Here is a 26,817-nt window from a genome sequence, read left to right as displayed (position 1 = left end):
AAGTCAGAAAACTATTTTAAATAATTCATGGTAGATTTTACCTCAAAAAGTAAGCTACAATTCAAATAACATCAAAAAGGAAGCATTTTGTTATGAATAAAATGCCCATATCCAGAACTGAACCTTTTATTTCTTAAATCCTCAAAATAAGTGACTTTTAAATGTAGCATAAAAATCCTGGGTTCATATAGTCATCAGGGGTGGAGCTGTGGCTCAGTGGTGGAGTACATGCCTAGCATGTGTGAGGCACTGGATTCAAATCTCAGCACTATATAGTTATTAATTAACTAAAGGTCCATCAAAAACAAAACAAAAAAAATTTAAATAGTCCAAATTAGTGCTTTGATGAGTTTTCCTAAACATTGAACAGAATTCTCTTTAGCTTAGTAGTATACACAGGGCAATCTGTGTCACCATAGAAAACTTAAAAAGAAACATAATTTTTTGGGTAAATAAACTGAAATTATTTTTCTACATACTTGTCTCATTATATCTGGATTATTCAGCATATGACTAATTTCTGGATTTCTCTGTATCAACTGCTGCATTTGTGGATTGGCCATAATTAACTGCCTCATTAGATCAGGATTTGAGAGCATGCTCTGGACGAAGGGATTTTCCATGATCTGGACCATCATTTCAGGGTTGGACAAAAGTTGTCGCTGCATTTGGCTCTGTAGTTCAGAGAAGTTGGTAGTATTCAAACCTAAGCTACTCAGACCTGCAAGTCCTCCAAGGCCACCTAACAGGGAAAAAAACACATAAGAAATTTTAACATTACCATGCCTGTGCTAAAATATGAAGATTCAAAAATATTACCTGACTCAATAGTCCAAGAAACAGTTTTAAAACAAAAACCGAGTTCCTATTACTCACATACATTTTATTTCTATACTTGAAATTAGCCAAAACTAATACTGATGGCACTAGGTTCAATTCTCAGCATCACATATAAATAAATAAAAGTCTATCAATAACTAAAAAAATATTTTTTAAAAAAAATGTATTTGGTCCTTCTCCTTGGTTCCTAACAGAGTTCCTAAAACCCTTACAATTTTCAGAGTGGTAGGTGTGATGTCTTTTGTAATTCATAATAGATTTTTTGATTTTTTTAAAGCTAATTAGGGTTAAAAGTATAGGGTCCCTTCATAGCCTCAGGACAGAGCTGGTCATCTGAAAGACCAAAGGATGAAATGGAACTTTGAGCCCCACCTACTGACCTCCAAGAAGGGAAGGGGATAGAGTTGAGAGACTGAGGTCTACACAACCTTTCTAAAAACATCTTTCAGGGTTGGTGAGAACACCTAGATAAGGGGAGACAGTGTATTAATTAGGGTATGGAAGCTTTTTGCTCATCCTCTACCCCCCTCTATACACACACACACCTTGCCCTATTTACCTGTTCAAAGCATTGTTCTGTTCCAGTTATATTTACTTGTTTATCATAAAGGATACAAGTAAAGTGTTTCCTGAGTTCTGGGAGACCTTCTAGCAAATTCTATACTGAGGGCCGCTGGGCAAAGGAACTCCCAGTTTTGTAACTGATTCATCAAAAGTATAGGGTGGCCAGAAACTTCCAATTCATGTTTGAAGTGGGGATAGTCTAACATGTGAGTCCTGACAACTAACTTCTAATAAAGTGTCAAAACTAAACTGAATGTACAACTATAATGCACCAATAAAAAAATATGAGAAAAAAGACTGAATTGAACATTGAACATCCACAGCTGGTTTCCGAGAATTGGTTGGTATCAAAGCATCCCGGAAGATGCCAGCTAAAGAAAGTAGCGGGACCCCACACAGGACTATACTTCTATCTTCCACAACCCTAACTTACATTAACAAGTAAAATGCACTATAAATTCTGGTTAAACTGCTGCTGCCAATCAAGGAGATAGAAAGTCAGGAACACTCTAAAAATAGATAACCTCTTTGCAGGAATTAAATCACAGAAAAATCTAACAGATCTAAGAGAATGATTAAACATGTATCACAAAATGTTTGCTTTATGAAATTACATAACCAAACAACTACATAAATTCCTCACTTACTGAGCATTTTCTATATATACAAGGGACAAGGTAAAAAATGCTTACATGGACTTAAGTAATTCAACAGATATATAATACAGTAATAAACTACCTAAGTGGAATGGCTGCTTTGAGAAGACATGATACTTAATAATAGAGAAGTGGGGAAGGCTGGGGGGTTTAACACACACAAAACAACAACAACAACCAAAAAAAAACCAGTATATACACAAAATAGCAATAAATGTACTGACATATTCTTGAAACCACAAAAAATTCAGTATGACTAGTAAGAAACATATAGTGGTTACCACATAGTTCATGTGTAGCCTTTTATACTTGTACAGGGCCATGTGACAAGTTATGGCCAAAGAACTGAAAGAAATGATGTGTATCACTGTGTCAACTTCAGATGCTTAAGTTGCCTCTTCTGCCATGTTCCAAGTGCTGTAGCTACAAGATGGCGAAAATTCATTAGCTTGAGACTCTGAAGGACTATAAGAATGGGGGCCTCAAAGGCCAGTGAAGCTGGGCAAGGTAGCATGCACCTGTAATCCCAGCAGATCAAGAGGCCAGCCTTAGCAACTTAGTGAGACCCTGTCTCAAAATTTTAAAAATAATGGCTAGGGATGTGGCTCAGTGGTAAATTGCCTCTGGGTTAAATCCCCAGTATCAAAAGAGAGAGAGAGAGAGAGAGAGAGAGAGAGAAAGAAAGAAGAGAGGAGAGGGAAAGAGAAAAGAGACAGAGAGAGAGACAGAGAGAGAGAAGAGAGAGAGAAAACAGAGAGAGAAACCCGTAGTACACAAGGAAGGTGTGTAACAAGAAATTAAACTTTGTTATAATAAGCCACAGTGTTTGGGGTTATCTATTAAGACCAGACAATCTACTATAACTTCTGAAATGGGTAATAAATAAGGATGGAGCAGACAGGCATGGGTTATATCTTGAAAATCTTTCAAGAGAACTGAAACATTTTAAGCAGAAAAGCCACTGAAGATGATATCCTAACAGCACTATAGACATGAATCAGAGCAAACATTATAAATGAAAAAATTAAGGATCTACATCCAGAGAGTACAAGGAGAAACATCTACATGGTGGTGGATATAAAAAGGTTTCAGACCAAGAGCTTCCATGGGGAAAAGAGGCAATTTTTTTTTAAATATTTATTTTTTAGTTGTAGTTGGACACAATACATTTATTTTATTTACTTGTTTTTATGTGGTGCTAAGGATTGAAACCAGGGCCTCGCACCTGCTAGGCGAGTGCTCTACCCCTCAGACACAACCCCAGCTCTGGGAAAAGAGGCATTTGAAGAGCAAGATGCTATGTTTGTTTTGTTTTTCTTTTTCTTCCCCACATTTCTTTGTTTTCTAAAACATCAGGTGACTAAAAACAGATGAATATAAGGCATGAGTTCAGAAGTGAGGTAAATTGAGGTAGAAATGTGGAGGATCATCAGAATATAACCCACACTACGAACGGGGGTGTGTGTGGGGGCGGAAATCCTACAAGTGAGATAGAAAAGGACTGGTTAGAAAGTTAACTATAGAAAAAACAATATCTAGGAGTTATAGGAAGGAAATTTCAAGGAGAGATTTTTAAGCATTAGGAGTTGTAGCTCAGCAGGAGAGTACTTGCCTGTCACATGCAAGGTGCTGGGTTCAATCCTCAGCACCACATAAAAATAAATAAATAAAATGAAAGTATTATGTCCAACTACAACAGCAAAAAATATATTTAGAAAAAAAAGAGAGAGACTGATTTAAAAATGGTGTTTACTATATTTAAGAGGTCAGTAGCAATCTTATCAAGGAATTTTCAGTGACATGATGGGACAAAAAAAATAAGTCAACTTAGTGAAGGGAAAATATACTCAAAAAACAGAAAATGCCTTTTCTAAAGACAGCTGAGAAGGGAACCTACAGAGAGGATGGTAAGATTCAACAGCTTTACAGTTAACAACCAGCAAAAGGAAAAGTTGAATATAGAAAAGAAAAAAAGAGTAATTGACCAAAAAAAAAGACAATGAGGTAAGAAGCCGGGGTAGGATTAAGACTAGAATTAATGGGATTAGGGAGCTTTGTAGCTTCAAACAAATTAATTAAAAGCCTCTCTAACCTTCAATATTCTTGTCTATGAAGTAAGGAAAGATGACATAAATTTACCTTAACAACATCCTTCATAAGTATGAACACTAATTATATCCTAATCTCTCTAGTGTTCATGTTAATAATTTTGCCATCTACTCCATGTTCGTACAAATATGTCAAAATACACTGTCATGTATAACTAAAAAGAACAAATAACAATAAATAATTTTGCCACCTAAAATTTACCTGCCTTAATCGAAGGAGACATATAGCATAATACTTTTTTAAAATAAAAGCAAAAATTTTTTTAAAAAAGTAAATATGAATATTCAAATTCATGCCATTCTCTAAAATCCTTCCATAGTATAACTGAATTGGCATAGTATAACTGCATTAATAAACTACTTACAGAAAGGATACAAGGTATGTTATGATCTTGATATGTGAAAATTGTGCATATAAAAAACAATGACATTTCAAGGTACTATACTAGACATACAATTTAAAGACTGAAAGAGGCTTTAAGTCATTCATCTATCTATTTCAACTTTTGTTAGCTTCAGAATATTTTTTACTTTTCACAGAACTCCCCCCCCCCCAAAAAAAAACACGGATACATGAAAAGTAGTTTTAGCTAATATAGAAGATCCTTAACTGCTGGGCTTGCTCTCAGGCCACAGTCCTTCTATGCATCCAGGACAGTTAGAAAGTAATTAATATAGTCTAATTCTTTCATTTTACAAATGAAAAAAATTATTGATTACAGCTTATGATCAACAACTGGCTAAACTTCCTAAGATGTAATTATGTAGTGGTCAGATCAGGTATACAAACACTACATCTTTCATTATGAAAGAGTGACAACTTATCAAATGCAAATAAATGTAAGCTAATCAAACACACTTGTTTCCAACTTTTCCTTAACACCATCAATTATAGAAGTAAACTGCAGAAGGTTTTTAAAATTTGTTGTTAAAATTACTTAACATTTTATTCTGTCATTTATCTAAAGCTACCCTGGGAGGAAAAGGAGTTATTTGATTTCTACAAAAAATGACTAACACCACTTACCTAAACCAAAAGGGTTGCTAGTAGTAGAACCAGATGTTGAATTACTATTAGGAGCTGAAGAGGTGGTAACATTGTTTCCAGTGGTATTTGTTTGCTGAGCTGAATGGTCTTGAGGCCTAGAGAAAATAATTGAATCAAAGTAAGCAGTAGAGTTAATTATTTTTAAAAGAACCTCTGATATCCCAATATCCAGAAACAAAGGGTAAATTCCAGATTCAAATTATCATAAAAATAACTAAGGACTAGGGGGAAAAAAGCAGAAACATAGTAAAACCTTATAAAATACAAAATATACTGCAATTGGCCCTCCTTTTTGAGTATGATATACACATAAATATTTGTTTGTGTGTGTGTGTATATATATATATAAATTATTTCATTACTTTCAAATATACTGATTACATCTTAAGAAAGGGAGAGAGGTTACACCTCACAGAAGATAATCGATGATTGGTCACATCCACAAAGCTTAACTCTATAAGGAACTTTTTATCTATCCCCTTCTAACTCTACAGGGCTAGGGGCCAGTTTTACTTTGATCCTTGAAATTTTTAAAAGTAAAAAATAAGAAGAAAGAATTCATCAAAGCCGGGCACGGTGGCACACGCCTATAATCCTAGTGGCTTGGGAGATTGAGGTAGGAGGATGAGTTTGAAGCCAAGTCTCAGCAACTTGGCGAGACTTAGACCTTATCTCTAAATAAAATATAGAAAAGGGTTAAGAGTGTGGCTCAGTGGCTTTAAAACCTTAAAAAAAAAATTGAAAAGGTTGAGACAGAATTAACTAAATCTATGGCTTCTTTTTGATTCCAAGATGTACAGTTTTTCATTTTAACTGTGAAAACAGTATCTTGACTTGCAACTACTTGTACAGTCAGGCATCAACTCTAATGCCTGCACACATGTCCCTCTGTAGTACTGAGTGACTGAGTAGACATAGCATACACACTGAGTTAGATTATCACATGGAGTGTCCTCAGAAATTTACACCATTAATTGTCACTGAAAGATATTATTATGTGTATATAGAGGAGCACAGAACAGGAACAGGAGAAATAAATTTTTTCATTAGTAAAGGAAATAATTGTTATTGGAGGAACACCAGAATAAAAACTTGAATAGATATCAACAGCTGGAAGAAAATCCTGGAGAACACACCATAGTTCTCAAGAAATGTTGTACCATTGATGATCCTGACAGAACAGAATTTGATATCATAGGGAAAATATGGACAATGATGACTTGGTCAAAAGAGAATTCAGAAGACTTACAACCAATGTGAAGTAATTTTAGAAAGGCTTTAACCAATTTATGTCATTTATATCTTTTTTGTATGTACACAAGTGATATGATAAAATCCCATACCCAAATAAGTCTAAAGCCACTCTATTATGATTTGGATGAGATGTCCCCCATGTGTCCCCTCACTTGTGAGACAATGCAAGAAGGTTTATACCAGTGTAACTCCACATCAAGTTCAACCAGAATAGCATCCGAATTAGAGTAAGTTATACTTCATGTATGTATAATATGTCAAAATACACTCTACTGTCACAATACATATCTAAAAAAGAACAAATTTTTTAAAAGAGCTCGATAAAATATAAACTTAAAACCTTAAAATCAGTGCATTAATCCCTTGATAGACATTAACTCGAGGATGGTTCTGTATACAGATAGAGTGTGGCTAGAGGAGGTAGGTCATTGGAGGGTATGCCTATGGGATTAATATTTTGTCCCTGGTAAGCAGTGTCTGTCTGTCTGTCCCTCTCTCTGCTTCCTGATGGCCATGTCCTGAGCCACTTTCCTCTTCTGCCATGATGTTCTGCCACAGCAGTAAAAATTCAAATTAAAACACACTCCATCACTAAAGATAAAATAAAATTGTGACAAGAAAATTCCAGCTTAATTAGGAGTATTCTGAGTGACACACAAAATAAAGGTCTCTCTTAAAAGCTGATGGTGCTCAGTTTAATGAAATATGCTTATTGTTTTGTAGTTGGCTAAGATACCCAAGATCTTTGTCTAAAAATCTCCCTAAAACAAAAATAACTAAAAATGTATTAACTTGCTTGTTCTCCAATTCAAATAACTTAGATATGATGACTGAATACTGCTGAATCCTCTAAAGTATTAAATGATTATCTGACAATGTATAAGTGCTACTGTTTTCTAAAACATTTTATTAACAGTAACAGAGAAAGGAAATTTAATATTTAAATATTAATGACAAGGAAAGCTCTTTAAAGTCAAGACTTTTTTTTAAAAGAGAAATATAAATATTTATTACAGTTTAAAGCCATGTGTCTTCTAAAACCATACCTGTTTTGTGTTTTGATGACAAGGTGAACGGTAAGTCCATCATGAATTCCATGCTGACTCAAAGTATCTTGATCTTTTAAAATTTTTCCAGCAAATATCAACACAAGTTGGTCAGTATGTGATTTAAAACGTTTAGAGATTTCTTCCTTGAACTAAATAAGATAAAAATAAATATGTATTACAGGTGTTTATGAAACACCATCCAATTTAGTTTCTAAAAGTACCTCAAATTCAAACAATACAACAACACATCTTTTCTGTGTTAAATTACCACTTATCTCTAACAAAAATCTTATTTTGATATACATATTTTATATTCTATCTTCTGCTAAAGTCTAACAGTTCATTGCTTCCAATATCCTTTTCTTTAAAGTCAATGGGACCAAATTTAGTTCAAGCCACAAATTACAAGTTTACAATAAGCTATTCCCCAGATTTCCACCTCCAGTTCTGCTCCTTTACTTCTAATTGCATACATGTACAGCCAACCTTATGGTCTATTATACCGACTAACCATAGTAATTTTTGCATTCAACAATTAACAAGTACTACTATGAAGAAACAAAATAAAAAGTAAAAATCTTTCCCTGAAAGTTAGTAATCCATTGAGAATCAGTCAAGTACATTACAAAGTACAGAGGAACACAGAAGGCAATTAGACAAGGCTTTCCAGAAGTGTAAACCAAAAAGAGATTAGGAAGTAAACATGAAAACCTGGAGAGGATTATCTAAAAACATGCAAAAACAGGCGAGAAAAGAACCTGATAATAGAACGATAAGCTAATAATAGATCACTGTTTCTCAAATTTTTACTAAAATCACCAGAACACTTAGGCTTACCCAACTGTTCAAATCAGAAAAACCTCACAATGGACCTAGGAATCTACATAACAGACTGCCTCAAGGAATCAGTCCAAATTTTTAAAAAAGAATAACCCTCTTCAAATCACTCTATATGACTGCCTTATAGCAGTGGAACTAAGACAGCACTACTGCTAAGGAGATTTTTTTGGAAATAAATGGGTCATAAAACAAACCTTGGAAATTTCAAGTAATTAAATCAAAAGTATAAGAATGGTATTATATTAGAAATCGGTAATAGAAAATGGGTGACACACTGGAGAGTGATAATGACCAAATTATATTGTTATATCATGTGTATCTATAAATATAGAACAATGAAGCCCACAATTAAGTACACCAATAAATATAATGCATCGAAAATATATTAGTTGGGGCTGGGGATATGGCTCAAGTGGTATAGCGCTCGCCTGGCATGCGTGTGGCCCAGGTTCGATCCTTAGCACCACATACAAACAAAGATGTTGTGTCCGCCGAAAACTAAAGAAAAATAAATATTAAAAAATTATATTAAAAAAAAAAAATATATATATATATGAAAAATAATCCAGGAATGAAAAGAGGAAGAGAGGAAGAAGAGAGAAAGGAGGAAGGGAAAGAGGAGGAAAAGGACTAAGAAGAAGAAATTCATAATAGAAATTATTTTTAAAGTTCCCAAACCAATAAACCAAACATTTCTAAAAACGGGTCAAAAAGGAAACTTGAGAAGAAGTTAGGAAAATATTTTCAACTGAGCAAAAAAAAGAGGTAAAACTGTTGAAATTTGTGATATGCAGCTAAATCAATGATTTAGGAAATATATAGTATTAAAGGCTGATAAATTTAAGAAGAAAGGTCACATTACACAGTAAATTGAGTTTCCATCTTTAGAAATCAAACAGCAAACTAACCCAAAGGATAAGGACAGAAATCAATAAAACAGATGTACAAGACAAAAACCTTTTTAAAATCTCAGTAAAACTGATGAAACCTCTAGCTAGCTGGATCAAGAAAAAATCAGAAGACATAAATTAACAAAATCAAAAACAACAGAAAGGAAGCAAGCCTCATAGACTTTAAAAGATAAGGAATACTACAGAAATATATCAACAACTTGAATAAAATGTACCAAAAATTTTTGAAAGATGCAAACCAATCTACCAAAACACATTCAATCTTACAAAAATCAAAGAGGGAATCTTAAAATATTTCATGACACCAGTATTATACCCTGATACCAAAACCAGTGAAAAGAGCATAAGAAAACTACCAACCAATCTCTTTCTCACAAACATAAATGCAGAAATCCTCCAGAGAATACTACTAAACCCAATCCAGTTATACAGAAACAAGAAAAAAGTTTTAATGACCAAGTAGGATTAGCCTGAATATGTGAGGCTGTCAAATAAAATCAATGTTAATTCACTACATTAACAGACAAAACAAGAAGAAAAACCACACAATCGTATTAATCAATGCTGAAAATCATTTGACAGAGTTCATTCAAGACAAAATTCTCCACAAATTAGGAATAAAAAAGAGGCCTACTGATCTGGAATAAAGTGCATCTACAAAAAAAAAAAAAAAAAATCTGTGGTTAACATCTCAAGGGTGAACCAATACCTTTAAAATCTGGAACAAGGCATGATGTCCACTCTCCCAAGAAGAAACACAAGTTCAAAGCCAGCCTTAGCAACTTAACAAGGCCCTAAGCAAATTAGTGAAACGCTGTCTCAAAAACCAAAAGGGTTGGGGATGTATCTCAGAGGTAAAGCACCCTGGATTCAATCCCCAGTATAAAAAAAAGTCTACTTGATTCCTGAGAAAGGAAAAACTATGGAGATAGAAAAAGCATCAGGGATTGCTAGGGGTTAAAGAGAACAGGAAGAGTATATGTGTCATTTATACAGTTGTCAAATTTCACAGCATCTACATTTACCAATACTGAATCCTAATGTAAGCCATGGAGTTTGGGTAATGATATCTATGAAGACTTACCAATTATAATGAATGTACTACTCTGAAGCATGATGCTGATGGTGGAGAAAGTTGGAGGAAAGGGGAAAGGAAATGGTAACTATCTGTACTCTAAATTTTCCCATGAACCTAAAACTGCTTTAAGAAACAAAAAGTCGGGGCTGGAGATGTGGCTCAGCGGTAGCGCGCTCGCCTGGCATGCGTGCGGCCCGGGTTCGATCCTCAGCACCACATACCAACAAAAATGTTGTGTCCGCCGAGAACTAAAAAAAATAAATAAATATTAAAAATTCTCTCTTTCTCTCTCTCCCCTCTCTCACTCTCTCTTTAAAAAAAAAAAAAAGAAATAAAAAGTCTTCTTTTTCCCCTAATTCATGCTAAAAAATAAATATTTTTGAGACAATTGGGAACTTTAAGGAGAGTACATAGTGATGAAATTAAGGCAAATGGTAACACAGGATAATATACTGACAATCTTTTTTTTTAAAGAGTTCTTATCTTTCAGATAACATGCCAAAATATTAAGTAATAAGATTATAAGAGTATTACAAAATAATAGGGAAAAGGGAAAAAGCCTTAAGGATAAGTAATCCTGAAACAACAACAGCTATGAGACTGTCAAAGCTGGATGAAATAACTTATTATTATTATCTCTACTTTCTGAGTTTTTATTTTCTTTTTTTATGGTGCTGAGGATTAAACCCAAAGCATGAGACCCTACCACTGAGCTATATCTCAAGCCCAATTTCTGTATGTTTAAAATTATCCATAATAAAAAAGAAAAAAAAACTTAAAGACAGAGGGAATAACAAGTAATCTGGAGTTTTATATCAACAAAATATCCCTTAAAATGAACTTGAAACATACCAAAAAAAAAAAAAATGGAGAGAATTTGTTGGACACATTTAAAAGAGAGAAAATTGTCACCTAGCAGACATACACCACAGGAGATATTAGAGTATTCAGGGATAAGAAAATGATTCTAGATAAATGAATAAAAAGACATTAAAAGCGTGTGTGTGTGTGTGTGTGTCTAAATAAATCTAAGTTAAAATTGATTTTATAAAGCCCTAGAAAGTCTTCTGTCCTGTGACAGGGAGGGAGAGACAGAAGAAAGAAAAAATCTAAGAGGGTGTAAATGGAATTCTACCGCTCTACAGTCTGCATTATCTGAAAAGAGTTAAGTATTTACTAATTTAGACATTTCATAAGTAAGATTCATATGGTAATCTCCAGGATATAAAAACAGTATACATCTACCAACCTAAAAAGGAAGAAACTGAAATAATACAAAATACTCAATTCAAAGAAGAGAAAAAAGCATACAATAGGTAGGAAGAATAAAAATCAAATGGTAAATGTAAACCAGAAGTATCAATGACTACATAAGACTGTATGTGGAAAGACGGAACTGCCAGACTGGATTTTAGAACCAAACTTCATGATGCTTTTAAAAAGACAAATTTATAAAAGGTTGAAGTAAAAATAATGGATAGAGTCCATGCAAAAACTAACCAAAGAAAGCCAGCAAGGCTTATTCTAACAGACAAAGCAGACTTAACACAAAAGCAACCAGTGCATGGCAACATTATAAACAAGACAATTAAAAACTTTAAACACACTTCATATTATAGCCTCAAGATATATAAAACAAAAGTAAATGGAACTACAAAGAAAAACAGACAAATCCACTCAGGAGATTTTAACACATTTATCTCAGTAACTGACAGACTACAATGTGAAAAACTTACTAAGGATATAAAAGACATAAACATTAACAAATGATCTAACTGGCGTAACTAGAATACTACACCCAACAACTACAGATTAAGCATTCTTTTGAAGTACACTTATAAAATTAGATCATATGCTAAACCATAAAACAAATCAACATATTTCAAAGCATTAAAATCTTACCAAGTATGTATTCTGATCACATTAAAAACAGAACCAAAAAATGACTATAAATCAACAGTGTGATCCTACTGGAAAAGATTCTCTAAGTGAGATAATGGAAAGATCTAGCCATTAAAAAAACAAAAAAGCACAATAAATTGCACTATTATTAACAGAGTAAAAGGTAATTCAGAGAAAAAAATATCTGGAATACAAATAAGCAACAGCTGAAATCCACATTTTATAAAGAATGTCTTTAAATCACCAAAAAGTGACCCAACTGAAAAAAAATCAGAGACTGCAAAAGAAACATTATCAAAAAAGGGAAAATATAAAATACAGGAAAAGACGTTCTTTCTCATTAATAGTCAGGTAAACTTAAAATTAAAACCAGCAACCCATCCACTAAGTGGTTCAAATTAAGAATATGACAGTGTTGCAGAGTATGTGAAGCAACTGGACTCTGCAGGTTGAAGTAGTATATTTTAGAAAATATCATATAATAGAAGCTGAAGATATGCTTACATTGTGACTCAACATTACTTGTTCTCAGGTTCACCAAAAACCACAAAGTTCAAACCAGGATTATTTATATTAGCCAAAATCTGAAAACAACTCAACTATCCCTCAATTGTAGAATAAATTATAGCACTCATTTAATAGAAAAATGAAACAAATGAACTATAGCCATATATCATCATGGATACCCAAATGCAGAATAAAAGAGGCTAATCAACAAATGAAAACCAATTGTGTGATCTCATAAAGCGGAAGGAGGGAGCAAAATTCATAGTGTCAAAAGTGAGAAGAGTGGTTACCTTTAGGAGGCGGTTTTATATAAGAGATCACAAGGTGACGTTTTGGGAGTTGATAATATTCTACATTCTTGACCTCTGTGCTAATACGTGGAGCTGTGCATTTATGATGTATGCATTCTTCTGTGCTATACTGTAATAAAAAGTTTTAAAAGTTGACTCTGAAGCAGGAAGTCAAAATACAAGTACCCACTTGACCTGAGCAATTTCAAGTGATTAGTAAGAAATTAAAACATGCCTTGTCTTTGGCAAGTCATCTGAAAGGAACTGGAATGAAGAGGTCCTAGGCAGCAGACCACACTGGATAAGACATGAATAAAAGAAAATCACCCAAGAATCAAGAGATGACCATTCATGAGTACCACAGCACAGATGAGACCGGATATCCAAAACAGCAGCAACTACAGAAAATTGTGGAACATCAGTGAATAGTTCAGTTGAGCCCTTTGACATAGTTCAAAAACATTTTATTATGCAGCAAAGCTGTTTTTTGACATAATGCACACATTATCTTGTTCAATTCTTAAAAAAAAAAAAAAAACAAGAAATCAAAGTCCTAAAAGACTAGAACTGAGAAATCACCCTTTCACAAAATTAGAGCTGTTGACAATTAATGTCACTGAATACTAGGAGGATCCTCCAAACTCATGGGACTCTTGGATCTTAAAAACACCTTAGGCTTGAAATATGGACTAATGGCACTGTTGAAAGTCAGAAAATGTTAAAAATGGTAACAGGATACAGCTATACTTATAGTACTATACAAAGGGCAACTATGTAATCTGACTACATTTTATATACTTCAGTTCTTATAAAAAAATTTTCCAACAATCAATGTCAACTAATTTAGGTATTATAACCACTCCCAAAATAGAAGACTAATGCAATTTTGATGTGTTCTTAGAACATTATCCAAAATTTGGAACAAGCAAAAACCAAGAGATTAAGAATTTTATAAATTCTGCCATTATTCCATCTGAAACCTTAATATTATACAATACCAGACACTTTCCCAAATAAAATGTATTTTAGAAAATTTTAATCCAAATATGACTGAGTAAAAAATGTTGTATTATCTAAATGGTGTTTGCAGAAAGGTCAAAAATTCAGCACATATTTAAAAGATTCTTATATTTCTATTCTGCTCCCTAAAAAGGGAAAAGTAGATGGAAATAGGCAGTTTACACTGGCTTCAAAATTTCTAGAAATTTTCTCTCTAGCATTTGAACCTAACTTCCTTGTTTTTTTTTATGTACTACATGCTTATTGGACAATAACAAAATAAAAACTGGAAGCTAACTAGTATTGACATTAATTTTAGAAAATCTCAAAGCTGCTTTAGACACTCCTCCTATTGAAATAAAAAAACTTATTTCAACAACCTATGCAAAATATTTTCACCTAAAGAATAACTAAAACCATAAAGAATTTTTATAATTTCCATTAAACTGACTAGCTATTTAAGTTAAAGACTACAATGACCATCATTAACTCAAAATGAAAGATACATGATAGAATGGGCCTCTAAAGATCTATATTTCCTACAAATGTGCATGTCCTACTCTGGGCTTGCAATGACAACTTATAATAACAGAAAACTACTAGAATTTTTCTCAAAACAGCCACAAGAATCAAAATCCTAATGCACTTTAATAGGCAATTTAATGATTTGAAAACCAACCCAGCATGGCCAAAAACAACGTTCAATAGCTCCTCATTTTCCCAACATCATCCAAAAGTCAAGAGTTTCACATCGATGGATTCTCTAATTAATTGACGTTTACCCCATGTGAGCACCAAAATTGCTTTCCACCCTGAGGAATATAACTTTTTGATAATGATGAATGACTGGAATGAATATAAACTGCTGTTCTCTAATACAATAACTGTTCAAACTCTCAATGTCCTGTATCTGCTTTTTTTGCCAGACTATCAGCTCATCTTTAACAGCACACCTCCTCTCAATATTTGCTATTTTTAACTTGGGGAAGAAACAAATAATCAAGGAAACCATACAATATACAATGCTGAAAGAATATGAGGTGCTACCCTGAAACAAAATGCATTAAGATTATGATGCCAGCTTGCAGCTGTTCAAGGCCCACTTTGTTTTACTCTCTGTTCTTGATCATTTTGGGGAAGAAAATATAACACAAACTTAGTTCAGGCGGAAGACAGAACACTCAAAGTGTTAGCATATCAAGAAAATGTTTTTGAGACATACAGACTTAAATTCCCAAATCCTGGTTTTGCCACCTTCTAGCTGTGTAATGAGGGAGATGTTATCTGTTTCTGAGCCTTGGTTTCCTCATCAGTAAAATGGAGATAGTATTTTTTCTGCAGGGCTGATGGCAAAATCAAGAGATGTATGTAACCTACCTGAGCAGAGTACTCATATTCTGGCAGACAAATATTACTGACCTAATTATGTGAGAATAAATTCTGAATTATAATCACTTTTAAAACCGGGTTGGGGCTACGGGTACTGTTCAGCAGTAGACATCATGCTTACCATGTACCAGACCCTGGATTCAATCCCCAGGACCAAAAAAGGACAGGGGAAGGTGTTAATGTGACTTTAAGTTAGCTAAAAGACTGTTATCCTTTACAAATACCCCACAATCCAAATTTGTCAAACAGTTTATCTCTGTTCCTCCCTATTAATATCCTCACAAAAAAGAGAGGGGGGAGGGGGAGGGAGAGGGAGGGAGAGGGAGGGAGAGGGGGAGAGAGGGGGAGAGAGAGAGAGAGAGAGAGAGAGAGAGAAATATCTTGCAATCTATCAAAAAAGTAAACTAGTTGGGCAAGATGGCCCTATAATCCTGGTGAGGTAAGAGGACTTCAAGTTCAATGCTAGCGCCAGCAACTTGACAAGAACCTAAGCAACCTAGCAAGACCCTGTCTCAGAATAAAAAATAAAAAAGGCTGAGGATATGGCTCAGTAGTTAAGCCCTAGGTTTAATTCCAAGTACCAAAGAAAAAGTAAAATTTATTTAAACTTTGAAGATAAAACATACACATTAATTTCATTTCCTATGGAATCATATAATAATAGCTTTTAAAAGAATTTTCCAAATAGTATGAATAATATACATCTCATATTCAAACATTTGCTAATTCAGTATTTTAATTGATAGGTCCATGAGGAGTCTCTATTTTTAACCAGTTCCTTACTCAATATTGCTAGTATTATTTGGAAAAACCTCCAAGTTCAATAAACTTTCCATAAACAATAGTTATGTAGGTTTTCACTCTTCAAATATTTGATGTTTACCTTAAAGTTAGCAGCCTTATTAAAAACACTGCATAAAACCTTATACAAAATGTCCAGTATGAGAAACTACACTAAATACATAAATAGATATATAAGACACCATCTTATAAAACTCAACAGTCACAAATATTACAGTGCAATCTATAAAATGTTTTTAGTCTCTAATCCAAATCTGACAGAGAATAACAAAATTAAATGTTTCACTACTCACATGATGAAATACTCTAAAGCTTCCTTCTATTACATAGTGTACATCAATTACTGATGAGCTAAAGGGTATTGAGGGAAAGACCAGAAGAGATAAAGTATAAACTCTGAGCCAGGTACTTTATGCATATTATCTCTTGAAATCATTTAGCGAATCAAGAATTACACCACATTAAAACCACAGCCAATGAAGTTCAGAGGAGTTAAACTCAAAGTCAAATTTCTCAAATTCCAAGGTTCGTGCTTCCTCCAAAATGCCAACCATCTTACAATTTACTTAAAATAAGTAATAAACATGGCAAAGCTCCTTTTCCCTTTCTCAAAATATCAATATGCAAATAAAACATGTAAACAAGTACTAAGTTAATTGCAAGGTAACACAAATAAAAAGTTAAAAGAGAGTGTGGGTCGTGTTCCCACTTGCTTAACAGGAATAAATAAAAATTATGTGTGAATATAGAAAAAAACACCATTCCAGACAGAATTGCTTTAAAAAAAAAAGTTAGCTCTTTTTTTCTGAATGGGCCTTTTAATTACACACTTTTCTACATCACTTGAATTTTTTAATATAGCTTTATTTATTTATTTATTTTTATGTGGTGCTCAGGATCGAACACAGTACATGTATTAGGCAAGTGCTCTACCACTGAGCCACAACCCCAGCCCCACTTGAATTTATTCTAATCTTACAATAATAGCATGTATAGTGTATTTATTTTTTCTTTGCACTCCGAATTTTTAAACATATAAGCTACAACCTTTGACAAAACTGAAGAGAGCTTTAAAGGTTAAAAAAAACAACAACAACAACAACAAACAACAAAACCATTATACCCAAGTCCAGACCTCTGTATAGCAGCTGCTTAGCCAGTAAACCAAGCAATCTGTCAAAATAGATATTCGATTTTCAGATCCGGGATGTTCAACTGGTAAAAACTATAAACATATTCCAATTTTTTTAAAAAAATGCAAAATTTATAACACTTCTAGTCCCAAGTATTCCAGTAAGAAATAATCAACTTCTATCTTTACTTTTAAAATGGGTTAATTAATAATACTCTAACCTAAGTTGTTGTGAAATTAAAATTTTAAAAGAATACCTTATGCCTTGCTAAGCAACATTCACAATAGCCCAGAATGGGAAGAAAAGAGTGACATTTGAGAGAAAACACCAAAAAAGGCTAAAATGAATAAAAGGGAAAAGGTAAGAAGGGAGCAGAAAGTAGAATGGTGGTTTTCAGGGGTTGACAAAGAATGAAGAATGAGAAGTTATTGTTAGTGAGTACAGAGTTTTAAATCTGAAAGATGAGAAGAGTTCAGTGGCGAGATAGTGGTTACAGTTGCAAAATAATATAGATTTCTTAGTGCCACTGAACTGTACACTTGAAAATGATTAAGATGGTAAATTTGGAATGGAACCACCATTTGACCCAGTAATGCCACTCCTTGATATATACCAGAGGACTTAACATCAGCATAAACCAGGCATGGTGGCACATGCCTATAATCCCAGGAGCTTGGGAGGCTGAGGCAGGAAGAATCTGAGTTCAAAGCCAGTCTCAGCAATGTCAAGGCACTAAGCAACTCAGTTGAGACCATGCCTTTAAATAAAATACAAAATAGGGCTGGGGATGTGGCTCAGTGGTTGAGTGTCCGAGTTCAATCAACAGATGAATGGATAATGAAAATGTGATATATATACATGATGGAATATTACTCAGCCATGAAAAAGAATGGCTTTACGACATTTGCTGGTAAATGGATAGATATGGAGACTATTATTTGAAGTAAGCCAATTCCAAAAACCAAAGGTCAAAAGTTCTGATGTGTGGATACTAACACACAACAAAGGAGTAGGAGGAATAGAAGTTCACTGGATTAGACAAAGGGGAAGGGAAGGAGGGGCAGGAATAAGAAAGACAATGGAATGAATCTGACCTAACTTTCCTATGTACATATATAAATATGCCAGCAAACCTCCACACCATGTACAACTACAAGACCGGGATCTAATTAGAATAACAAATTTGTATAATGTCAAAATATACAACAAATTTGTATAATGTCAAAATATACGCTGTCAATGTACAAATAAAAATAATTTACCAATGATTTGTACTTTAGTATTTAAGATTATATACATGAAAGATCAGGTATATATGGGCATATACACAAAAGTATGTATAAACTTCCTGTGTGTTGGTATACTATTTAGAACATAACCACCAGGAATAAATAAAAAGAATGGAATCTGTATATGGCAAAAAAAGATGATAAATTATATTTTGTGTATTTTGCCACAATGAAAAATAATTGCAATTCTACTAAGTGGCAATTAAAAAAATTACATATGTATGCACTGCTTTTCTATGGACATAAGTCACAGTAAAAATTTCCAATGAGAAGAGTTTTGATGAACAGTGTGAGATCTGGAATAGTAAATTATAATGCCATGGCCAGTAAACTTTCTATATGGAGCTAGAGAGTAAATATTTTTCCACTCTCTGGGCCACATGATCTATTCTGAAAGGAATCATACTTAATACGTAAAGTAAATAGCATGAAAGACATGGTCCACCACAGTTTGCTGACCTCTACCCTAAGGCAACTGTGGAAGCAAATGCTCCTTAATTTGGGGAAATTTTGTGAGCCAGGTTAATACCAGTAGCTTTAAATCTACCAGGATGAGAATATCTACATCCTAAAAATTGGCAAACACTACAAATCAATGTTGCTTTCTCTGAAGAATTGGTTGGTAAACATTTACCAGCATATTGCTATGAGAAGAATTACATTTTTATATCCCCTATATCTAAAATTGTATTAGTTATAATTCCATCTTTAAGGAAAATGAATATTACTCAAATCATTTTCTGTATCTATGGTTTAGATCAGGATCTCTATAGCCAAGAAAGGCTGTTCTAGAATAAAGCTCCAGACAAAGAGGAACAAGAAAGAACATCCTGAGGCAGTCAAGAATTGTGCTTGGAGGGTTCTGAGCTAAAGGACAGCAGTTTAAGATGAAACTTACAGAGAATTAAAGCCATGAGATTATGTACATGCTACATACACTCAGTAAAGTTTCAATAACTCACAGTTATTATTAAAAACATATTGAGCCTAATGTTCTAGATTCATTCATAAATATTTGCTAAGTTCATACTATGTTCTAGGCTCTGGAAACACAATGTTAACAATCATAGTCCCCTTCTAGTAGAGAAGAAGCATTAATCACATAAATATATGTTTTTGAATTGTGATAAATCATGACAAAGAACGAGGTACTGTGAGAAAATATAACAAGGGATCCTAATGTAATCTGGCAATCAGGGATACTTCCTTAAGAAACTGACCTCTGTGCTGATATTTAAAGGATAAGTGGGATGTGGCAGAGTCAGAGGCATGCCATACAGCAAAAACAACTCGTACCTAAGTCCTGAAGCAGGGAAAAAAACCACAGTAACAGGTCAAAAAACCATGAAGTCAGTATGGTGAACCAGATGAGGAAGAAGAAAGAAGGGATCAGAGTAAAGAATGGAAAAGAGGCAAGAACCCTCCCACAGGGCCTTATCACCACTTGATACATTCTATAATCAATGGAAACTCACTAGTTTTATGCAGAATGTCACATGATCTAATGAACAATTTTCAGAGATTACTTGGGAATGAATGAGGGAGAGTTACAGAAAAATTGGGAAACTGACAGTAGGTTACTATAGTTTCTAAGCAAGACAATGGCAGCTTAGTGGAGTCAGTCTTCAACTTATTAAATATAGCAATTTTTGTTCTTAGGACACCATTTAAAAAATTCAGAGCCCTATGTTTTGTTTTTTTGTATCTACTGATACTGACTATACTAAAAATCTTCTAAAAGTGAAAAATCCTCTGACATAGTAATTTAAAAATAATAAGCCTATCACATATTAATATAAATAAACTTCTGAAAAGTAGCTTATTTTCCTATTAAAGAGAGTAGCACCGTCTTAAATTTTTGCAAATCACTTTAGTCTCATAAAAGATAACAGCTAAGTTTTCCTATCTGTTGCAATATCCGATATCTTAAAGCTTTAGGCAAAGCACATTGCTAATTTTTGTTTGTTTTGGCAGTACTGGGGATTGAACCCAAGAGCACTCTACCATTGAGCTATACCTCAGCTCTTTCTTTCACTAAGTTGCCAAAGCTTGTCTCAATCTTTCAACATTTTCTGCCTCAGCTTCCTGAGCTACTGGGATTACAGGTGTGCACTGGAACAACCAGATCACTGCTCATTTTTGTGAGAATTAGACTGAAAAACACAAGTAACATCTTAGCACTATTAGGAAAATAGTTTTAGCTTCACAGTTTTCCTAAGAGTATTAAGGACTCCCAGACTACAATAACTACTGCTCAAGTAATAATAAAAGGCAAAGTAATTACAATGAGATGTCACTCCATAGCCACTAGGATGGCTATAATCAGAAAGACAATATCAAGTATTACCAAGCATGTAGTAATTGGAATCCTCTTGCATTGCTGGTGGGAATGTAAAATGACACAGCCACTTGGGAAAAACAGTCTGGCAGTTCCTCAAAAAGTTAAACAGAGATGGGCTAGAGCTGAGGCTGTAGCTCAATGGTAGAGCACCTGCCTTGCACGTATGAGGCACCGAGTTCAATCCTCAGCACCACATTAAAAAAAATAAAAAAGATACTGTGTCCATCTACAACTAAAAAAAATATTAAATAAGAAAAAGTTGAACAGAGAGCAGCAATTCCACTCCTAGTATATACACAAGAAAAATGGAAACACATGCCCACACAAAAATTTATATATGAATTCATAGAAGCAACATTTATAATAGCCAGAAAGTAGGGAAAAAATGTCCATCAAGTGATGAAAAAATAAAATATGGTAAGAATTCATACAATGAAATCTTACTGGGCAATAAAAAGGAAGCACTGATAGAATTTACAATGTGGATGAATCTTGAAAGTTTGTGTTAAAGAAACAAAGAAACCAATACAAAAGGCTGCATGATTCAGTTTATAACAAATGTTCAAAACAGACAAATGTATAGACAAAAAATATATCAGCAGTCCCCTAGGGCTGGGAGGAAAAGGATTGTGGAACTAGAGTTGCTAGAGAGTTCAAGGTTTCTTTTGGACACAATAAAATGTTCTCAAATTGACTGTGGTGATGATTGTTACAATCCTGTCAATGTCCTAAAAAATAATTTAAAAAAGTCAAATATTGACTTTAAAAAGGTGAACTGAATGGTATGTGAATCCTTCAATTATACTGTTTGGGGGGGGGGGCAGTAATCGATCTCCAAAAGAGGTTTTTTAGCAACTCATTAGAAAAAAAACAAGAAAACACTGATCTCTCAGAGCATGGTGGCACACGTTCAATCCCAGCTACTCAGGAGGCTAAGGCAGGAAGATGCTTATCAAGGCCCTATCTCAAAATTTAAAAAAAATTTAAAGGGTTGAGGATTGTAGCTCAGTGGTAGAGCACCCGCCTGGTATGTGCAATGCCCTGAGTTCAATCCCTACACATCCCCAAAAGAGAAACCAACTTTCCTTAGATAAAACAACCTTCCTTAGATAAAACAACCTTCTGGGTAGGACACTGTCCAGTCAAAATAAAACATAAGCCAAACAAGAATTTTAAACTTTCAAGCATCCATATTGAAAAAGTAAGGAGAGGGACTAAAGATACATTGATAAGAATGCTTGCCTAGAATGTGGAATGTTCTGTGTTCAATTCTCAATACCACAAAAAAAGGAAAAAGAGGTCAAATTAATAAATAATTTTAATATTTTATTTAACCCATCTAATGGATAAAGAAATTGTGGTATATATACACAATGGAATACACTCAGTCATAAAGAATGACTTGAGGCCATTTGCCCGGAAGTGGATGGATCTGATGACTAAGTGAAATAAGCCAATACCAAAAAAATCAAAGGTTGAATGTTTTCACTAATATGTGACGTTAACCTACAATAAGTGGGGAAGAGATAGAAATTCAGTAGAGTAGACAAAGGGGAAGAAAGGGAAGGTAGGGATGATAGGAATAAAAAAGACAGTGGAATGAATCTGATATAACCCTCCAATGTACATATATAAATATACCACAGTGTACATCCAAAGATTGAGATCCTAATTAGAATTAGATATATCCCATGCTTGTATAAATATATCAGAATAGTTCTACTGTCCTGTGTAACTAGAAAGAAAAAATAAATAAAATTTTTTTAAAAGAAATCAAGGGAAAAATACAAATATAAACTGCCAACTACATCTTATTTGACAAATTGCCCAGGTGTTTTTTAACAAAGAATTTTTTTAATTTTTTTTTTTTTAGTTGTAGATGACCACAATACCTTTATTTATTTATTTTTATGCACTGCTGAGGATCAAACCCCAGTGCCTCACACATACTAGGCAAGCGCTCTACCATTTAGCTAAAACCACAGCTTCTACCCAGGTTTAATGTGATTTCATTCGATCAATTGTTAGAACATTTGTGTATACATATAACATATATATACACATATATATACATACATTATATAGAAATATTTATTGAAAGAGATCTCAATGATAGAAAATAGGATTTTCCTGAAATAAAGTATAGGTCTTCAATATTATCATTTGGTGATCTTTTACTTATCCTCTTGCCCTCCCAGATAAGAATTTTCAAGATCAAATATTTGCCAATTTCTTTGTTTGTTTGTTACTGGGGACTGAACCCAAGACCTACAGCATGCTAAGCACCTGCTCCATCATTGTATTTTTAAAGGAATCTTAATGTCAGACATAAACTTTTTCAATGACAACTTTTTTCTCCAGTGCTAAAGATTGACCCCAGGAAGAGCCACACACATTGTTAGGCTACAACACTACCACTGTGCTACACCCTCAGCTCCCTCAATGACAAACTTTAATATATAACAAGCATGGTATATCTACTCAACATTTTTAAGAAAAATTTAAATTTCAAAATGGTAGATCTTTTCTTGTGCTCCAAGTAGAACTGTACAAATAGATCAACTGAAAACTAATTTTCTTATTTCTTGCACTTTTCCTGTATATGCTTCCCTTAACAAAGCCCACAGTTTAATTTTTCTTCAGGTTCTTGGTACAGTGGTAAGCTTCAATTTTTATCATGTTTTCTGCTTCAACAGAAACAAATGGTTAAAACTATTAACTGACATCAGAAAAAGTTACTTCAAAAGGCTTTAATTTTACTGAAAATTCACTTCAGCTATACCTGTAGAATTTATAATTAAGTTCCACAGAATTTAGGATTTTAATTTCACCATCACAAAAAGCAAAAAAATGTCCTCACAGATATTCACCTAAATAAATTTTTTGTTTACAAAATATTGACTATTTCTAATATTTTGCAGTAAAATTCCAAAAGCAATCAGGATGGTGGAGGCCTAAAATGGAAACTCTAGAAAGACTCAAATGCTTCAAAATTTAATATTTAACACCCACTAAAATAGCTAAATCAAAAGACTGATTATATCAAATGTTAGCTGGGATCTGAACCAAAGGTAATACCTACATATCACTGATGAGATTGTAAAATAGTACAAAAGCCTTAAAAAAAAAAAAAAGTCATTTCTTATAAAACTAAACAGGCCTGCCCTATCACCTAGTCATTCCACTTCTGCACATTTAACCAAAAGAACTCATACAAGATTGTTAATAGTAACTAAACAGAAATAACTGGAAACAGGTGGCCCTACACAGTAGATAAATCATGATACATTCATATAGTGGAAAACTATATAGAGATAAAAGTACTAATATACACAAGAATGAATCTTAAAAATATGCTGAGTGAAAAAAAGCCTTACTCAAAGAGTACATACTATGTGTAAATACTGCTTATGTGAAGTTCTAGAACTGGCAAATCAAATCCCTGGTGAAAATGAAATAAAAAATGTGACTGATGAAAGGGAAAGTGACTGAACTGATTGGACAAAGGCAAGAGAAAACCCTTTCTAGTCAATTATTAATTCTACATTTTGTTGAGGACTTTAGTGACCCAGCTGTAACATTTGTGAAAAACTTATGTAATGGCAACCACATGCATCCCACTGCATGTCAAATTTACCTTAAAAAAAAAAAAAAAAAACTGTATAAGTTGAAATGAATAACACACACAATGTTGGAGTGCCTGTTAAGGTTGCTGCTGATAATTTGCAACTTATTTCTAAATGTATTCAAAAACATAAAATGGAATTTAATAAATTATGTTATAAAACAAACAGGAAAATGTTAATTGACAGTGAGAGACACATTGATGTTAGCTGTATAATCTTTCAACTTTTCTGTATGTTGAAAAATATAAAAATATTAAGGAAAAATTTTGTAAGAGAGTTAGGAAACAAAGGATGACTCAGTTGATGACAAAAGTTTCTCTCAATTGATGCTACACACCCTCCTGCTTCACAAAACACACCTTTAGAGTTAGATAAACCCTGGAGAAAACTTAAAGGTGCATTTCAATGATTGTTAACTGCTTCTCCAAATTAACTATTCACATTATTTGATACTGTCAGGGATCTATTCAATAATTATTAAAAATACTCCAGGAAACAATAAACTAGAAACAACGTGTTGAATTCCACCAAGATTTTTAATTAACTGCAAAATTTGTATTCCTGAACAAAGTTCAAGCAGGAAATTATTTGGTAAGATTCCCCATGAACTCCAGTTTTGTTTTCTTTTACTGGGTTACATCCCCAGTATCCAAGTAACGTGGCTATCGTCCCTCTAAGATCAAAAAACCTACCCAATGACTGCCATCTAAGTGATGACAGATATACTAAAAAAGAAACAGCAAGTCATCATGAATGAAAAGTCGTTCACTTTTTCTCCTTAAGCCTAGTACTTTTTTTTAAGATGCGGCTGGAAAACGTCATGGCTTTCTCACAAAAGGTGGGAAGATGAGAAAGATTTCAGCATTCAAAACGCAGAATAAACGTACACGTGCACCTCACCCTAAAACCTGCCTTAACCCGCCAACAGGTAAAACAATGAGCAGACCCCCGCCCCTTTTTTATTGATGAAACAAAACCGCAGCTAGGGTAAAGTGGACCCTCACCCCCGCCCAGCCTCCACCCCGCCCGAAGCCAGGCGGCGGGTTCCTTTCCTTTGTGAGGAGGTGGAGAGGAGGTGGCTGAGGGCGGGGAGCTGGGGGAGGAGGTTGGGGGGTCGGTGGATGCCAGAGGAGGAAGACCCAGAGCCAAGCGGCAGCGACGGCGGCGCGTCCCACAAGCAGGCCGCGCGGCCCCACCACAAACCTCTGCGGTGTCCAAAGGAGCAAACCCGCGAACTTGAGCAATTTCTAATGTGGGATGAGGTCCAGAATGGCGGAGGGCACAACCGCGGACGACCCTCTCCCAGGCCCTTCCAAAACCGTCTCCTCCGATCGCGGGCGGAGATCTTGCCGCCACCCCCACCCCGGCCCGAGCCCCAGGCGGCCTCACCTGCTGGACCGAGCTGTTCTCGGGCACAGCGAACTCCTCCTTCTCTTTCGGGGTCTTTACAGTGACTTTCATGATCTTGGGCTCCGTAGAGGCAGCGGCAGCGGCCGCGGGGGCGCCGGCACCCTCAGCCGCGGCAGCGCTGTCCTGGGAGCCCGGAGGACCGCCGCTTTCACCACTCTCGGCCATGGCGGCGGCGGCGTCGGTGACTCAGGCGAGCAGGAGGGAGCGGGAGAGCAAGGGGGAGCCAGGAGACGCCAGAGCCGACTGGCCCGGGCAGCGGAGAACGCAGGGCACGGCGCCTAAGTGGCAACGGCGCCGGGCCGCCAAAGGGCCGCGGAGCTCGGTGAGGGCTCCAGGTGCAGGCCCGGATTGGGCGCTCCGCAGCAGCGTAGTGTTCAGACGCCGCTGGTTCGCAGCGACATCCGCAGCCGCAGCCGCTTCCTCCCCCCGCCCCTCCCCCCACGTCCCTCCGCCGGCGCCGCGCGGGGCACGCCGGGTAACGCGGATGGCCGCGTCGCCGAGTCATCCTCGCCTGGCGCCGCTTCGAGCTCCAGTTGCGTCCCCTTTTCCTCCCTTGTCCCAGTGTGCAAAGTGTAGGCGCGACCAGCTTGGAGAATTAAAAGCAAACTGGGGCAGGGCAGATCAGTTCATTTTTTTTCTTTTTCACTCCGGTCACCAAAAAACAAAATGCGTCTTCTAAGAGGCACTGTGCGGCGCACCAGGATGACATCACGGCCAGCGAAATTACTAGAAAGGGACTTGGACCACTGGGCGCTGCGAGCGCGGATGCGCCTGCGCGCTCA

The 26,817-nt window shown here is 35.2% G+C and overlaps 1 protein-coding gene across 1 annotated transcript in view; it reads right to left on the bottom strand.

Moving 5' to 3' along the window:
• Ubqln1 (ubiquilin 1) overlaps positions 1–26,437 on the bottom strand; it is a 45,042-nt gene extending 18,605 nt beyond the window's left edge. The window contains exons 1-4 of the mRNA XM_026412470.2: positions 26,015–26,437; positions 7,517–7,668; positions 5,196–5,311; positions 480–742 (exon numbers count right to left, since the gene is read on the bottom strand). Coding sequence (XP_026268255.1) covers positions 480–742; positions 5,196–5,311; positions 7,517–7,668; positions 26,015–26,200 — 717 coding nt within the window. The 5' untranslated portion in view covers positions 26,201–26,437. The remainder of the gene's footprint in view (positions 1–479; positions 743–5,195; positions 5,312–7,516; positions 7,669–26,014) is intronic.
• Between the last annotated feature and the right edge of the window lie 380 nt (positions 26,438–26,817).

This window comes from Urocitellus parryii, chromosome 4 (assembly GCF_045843805.1).
Source record: "Urocitellus parryii isolate mUroPar1 chromosome 4, mUroPar1.hap1, whole genome shotgun sequence".
NCBI lineage: Eukaryota > Metazoa > Chordata > Mammalia > Rodentia > Sciuridae > Urocitellus > Urocitellus parryii.
This window is presented reverse-complemented; position numbering and strand designations above follow the sequence as displayed.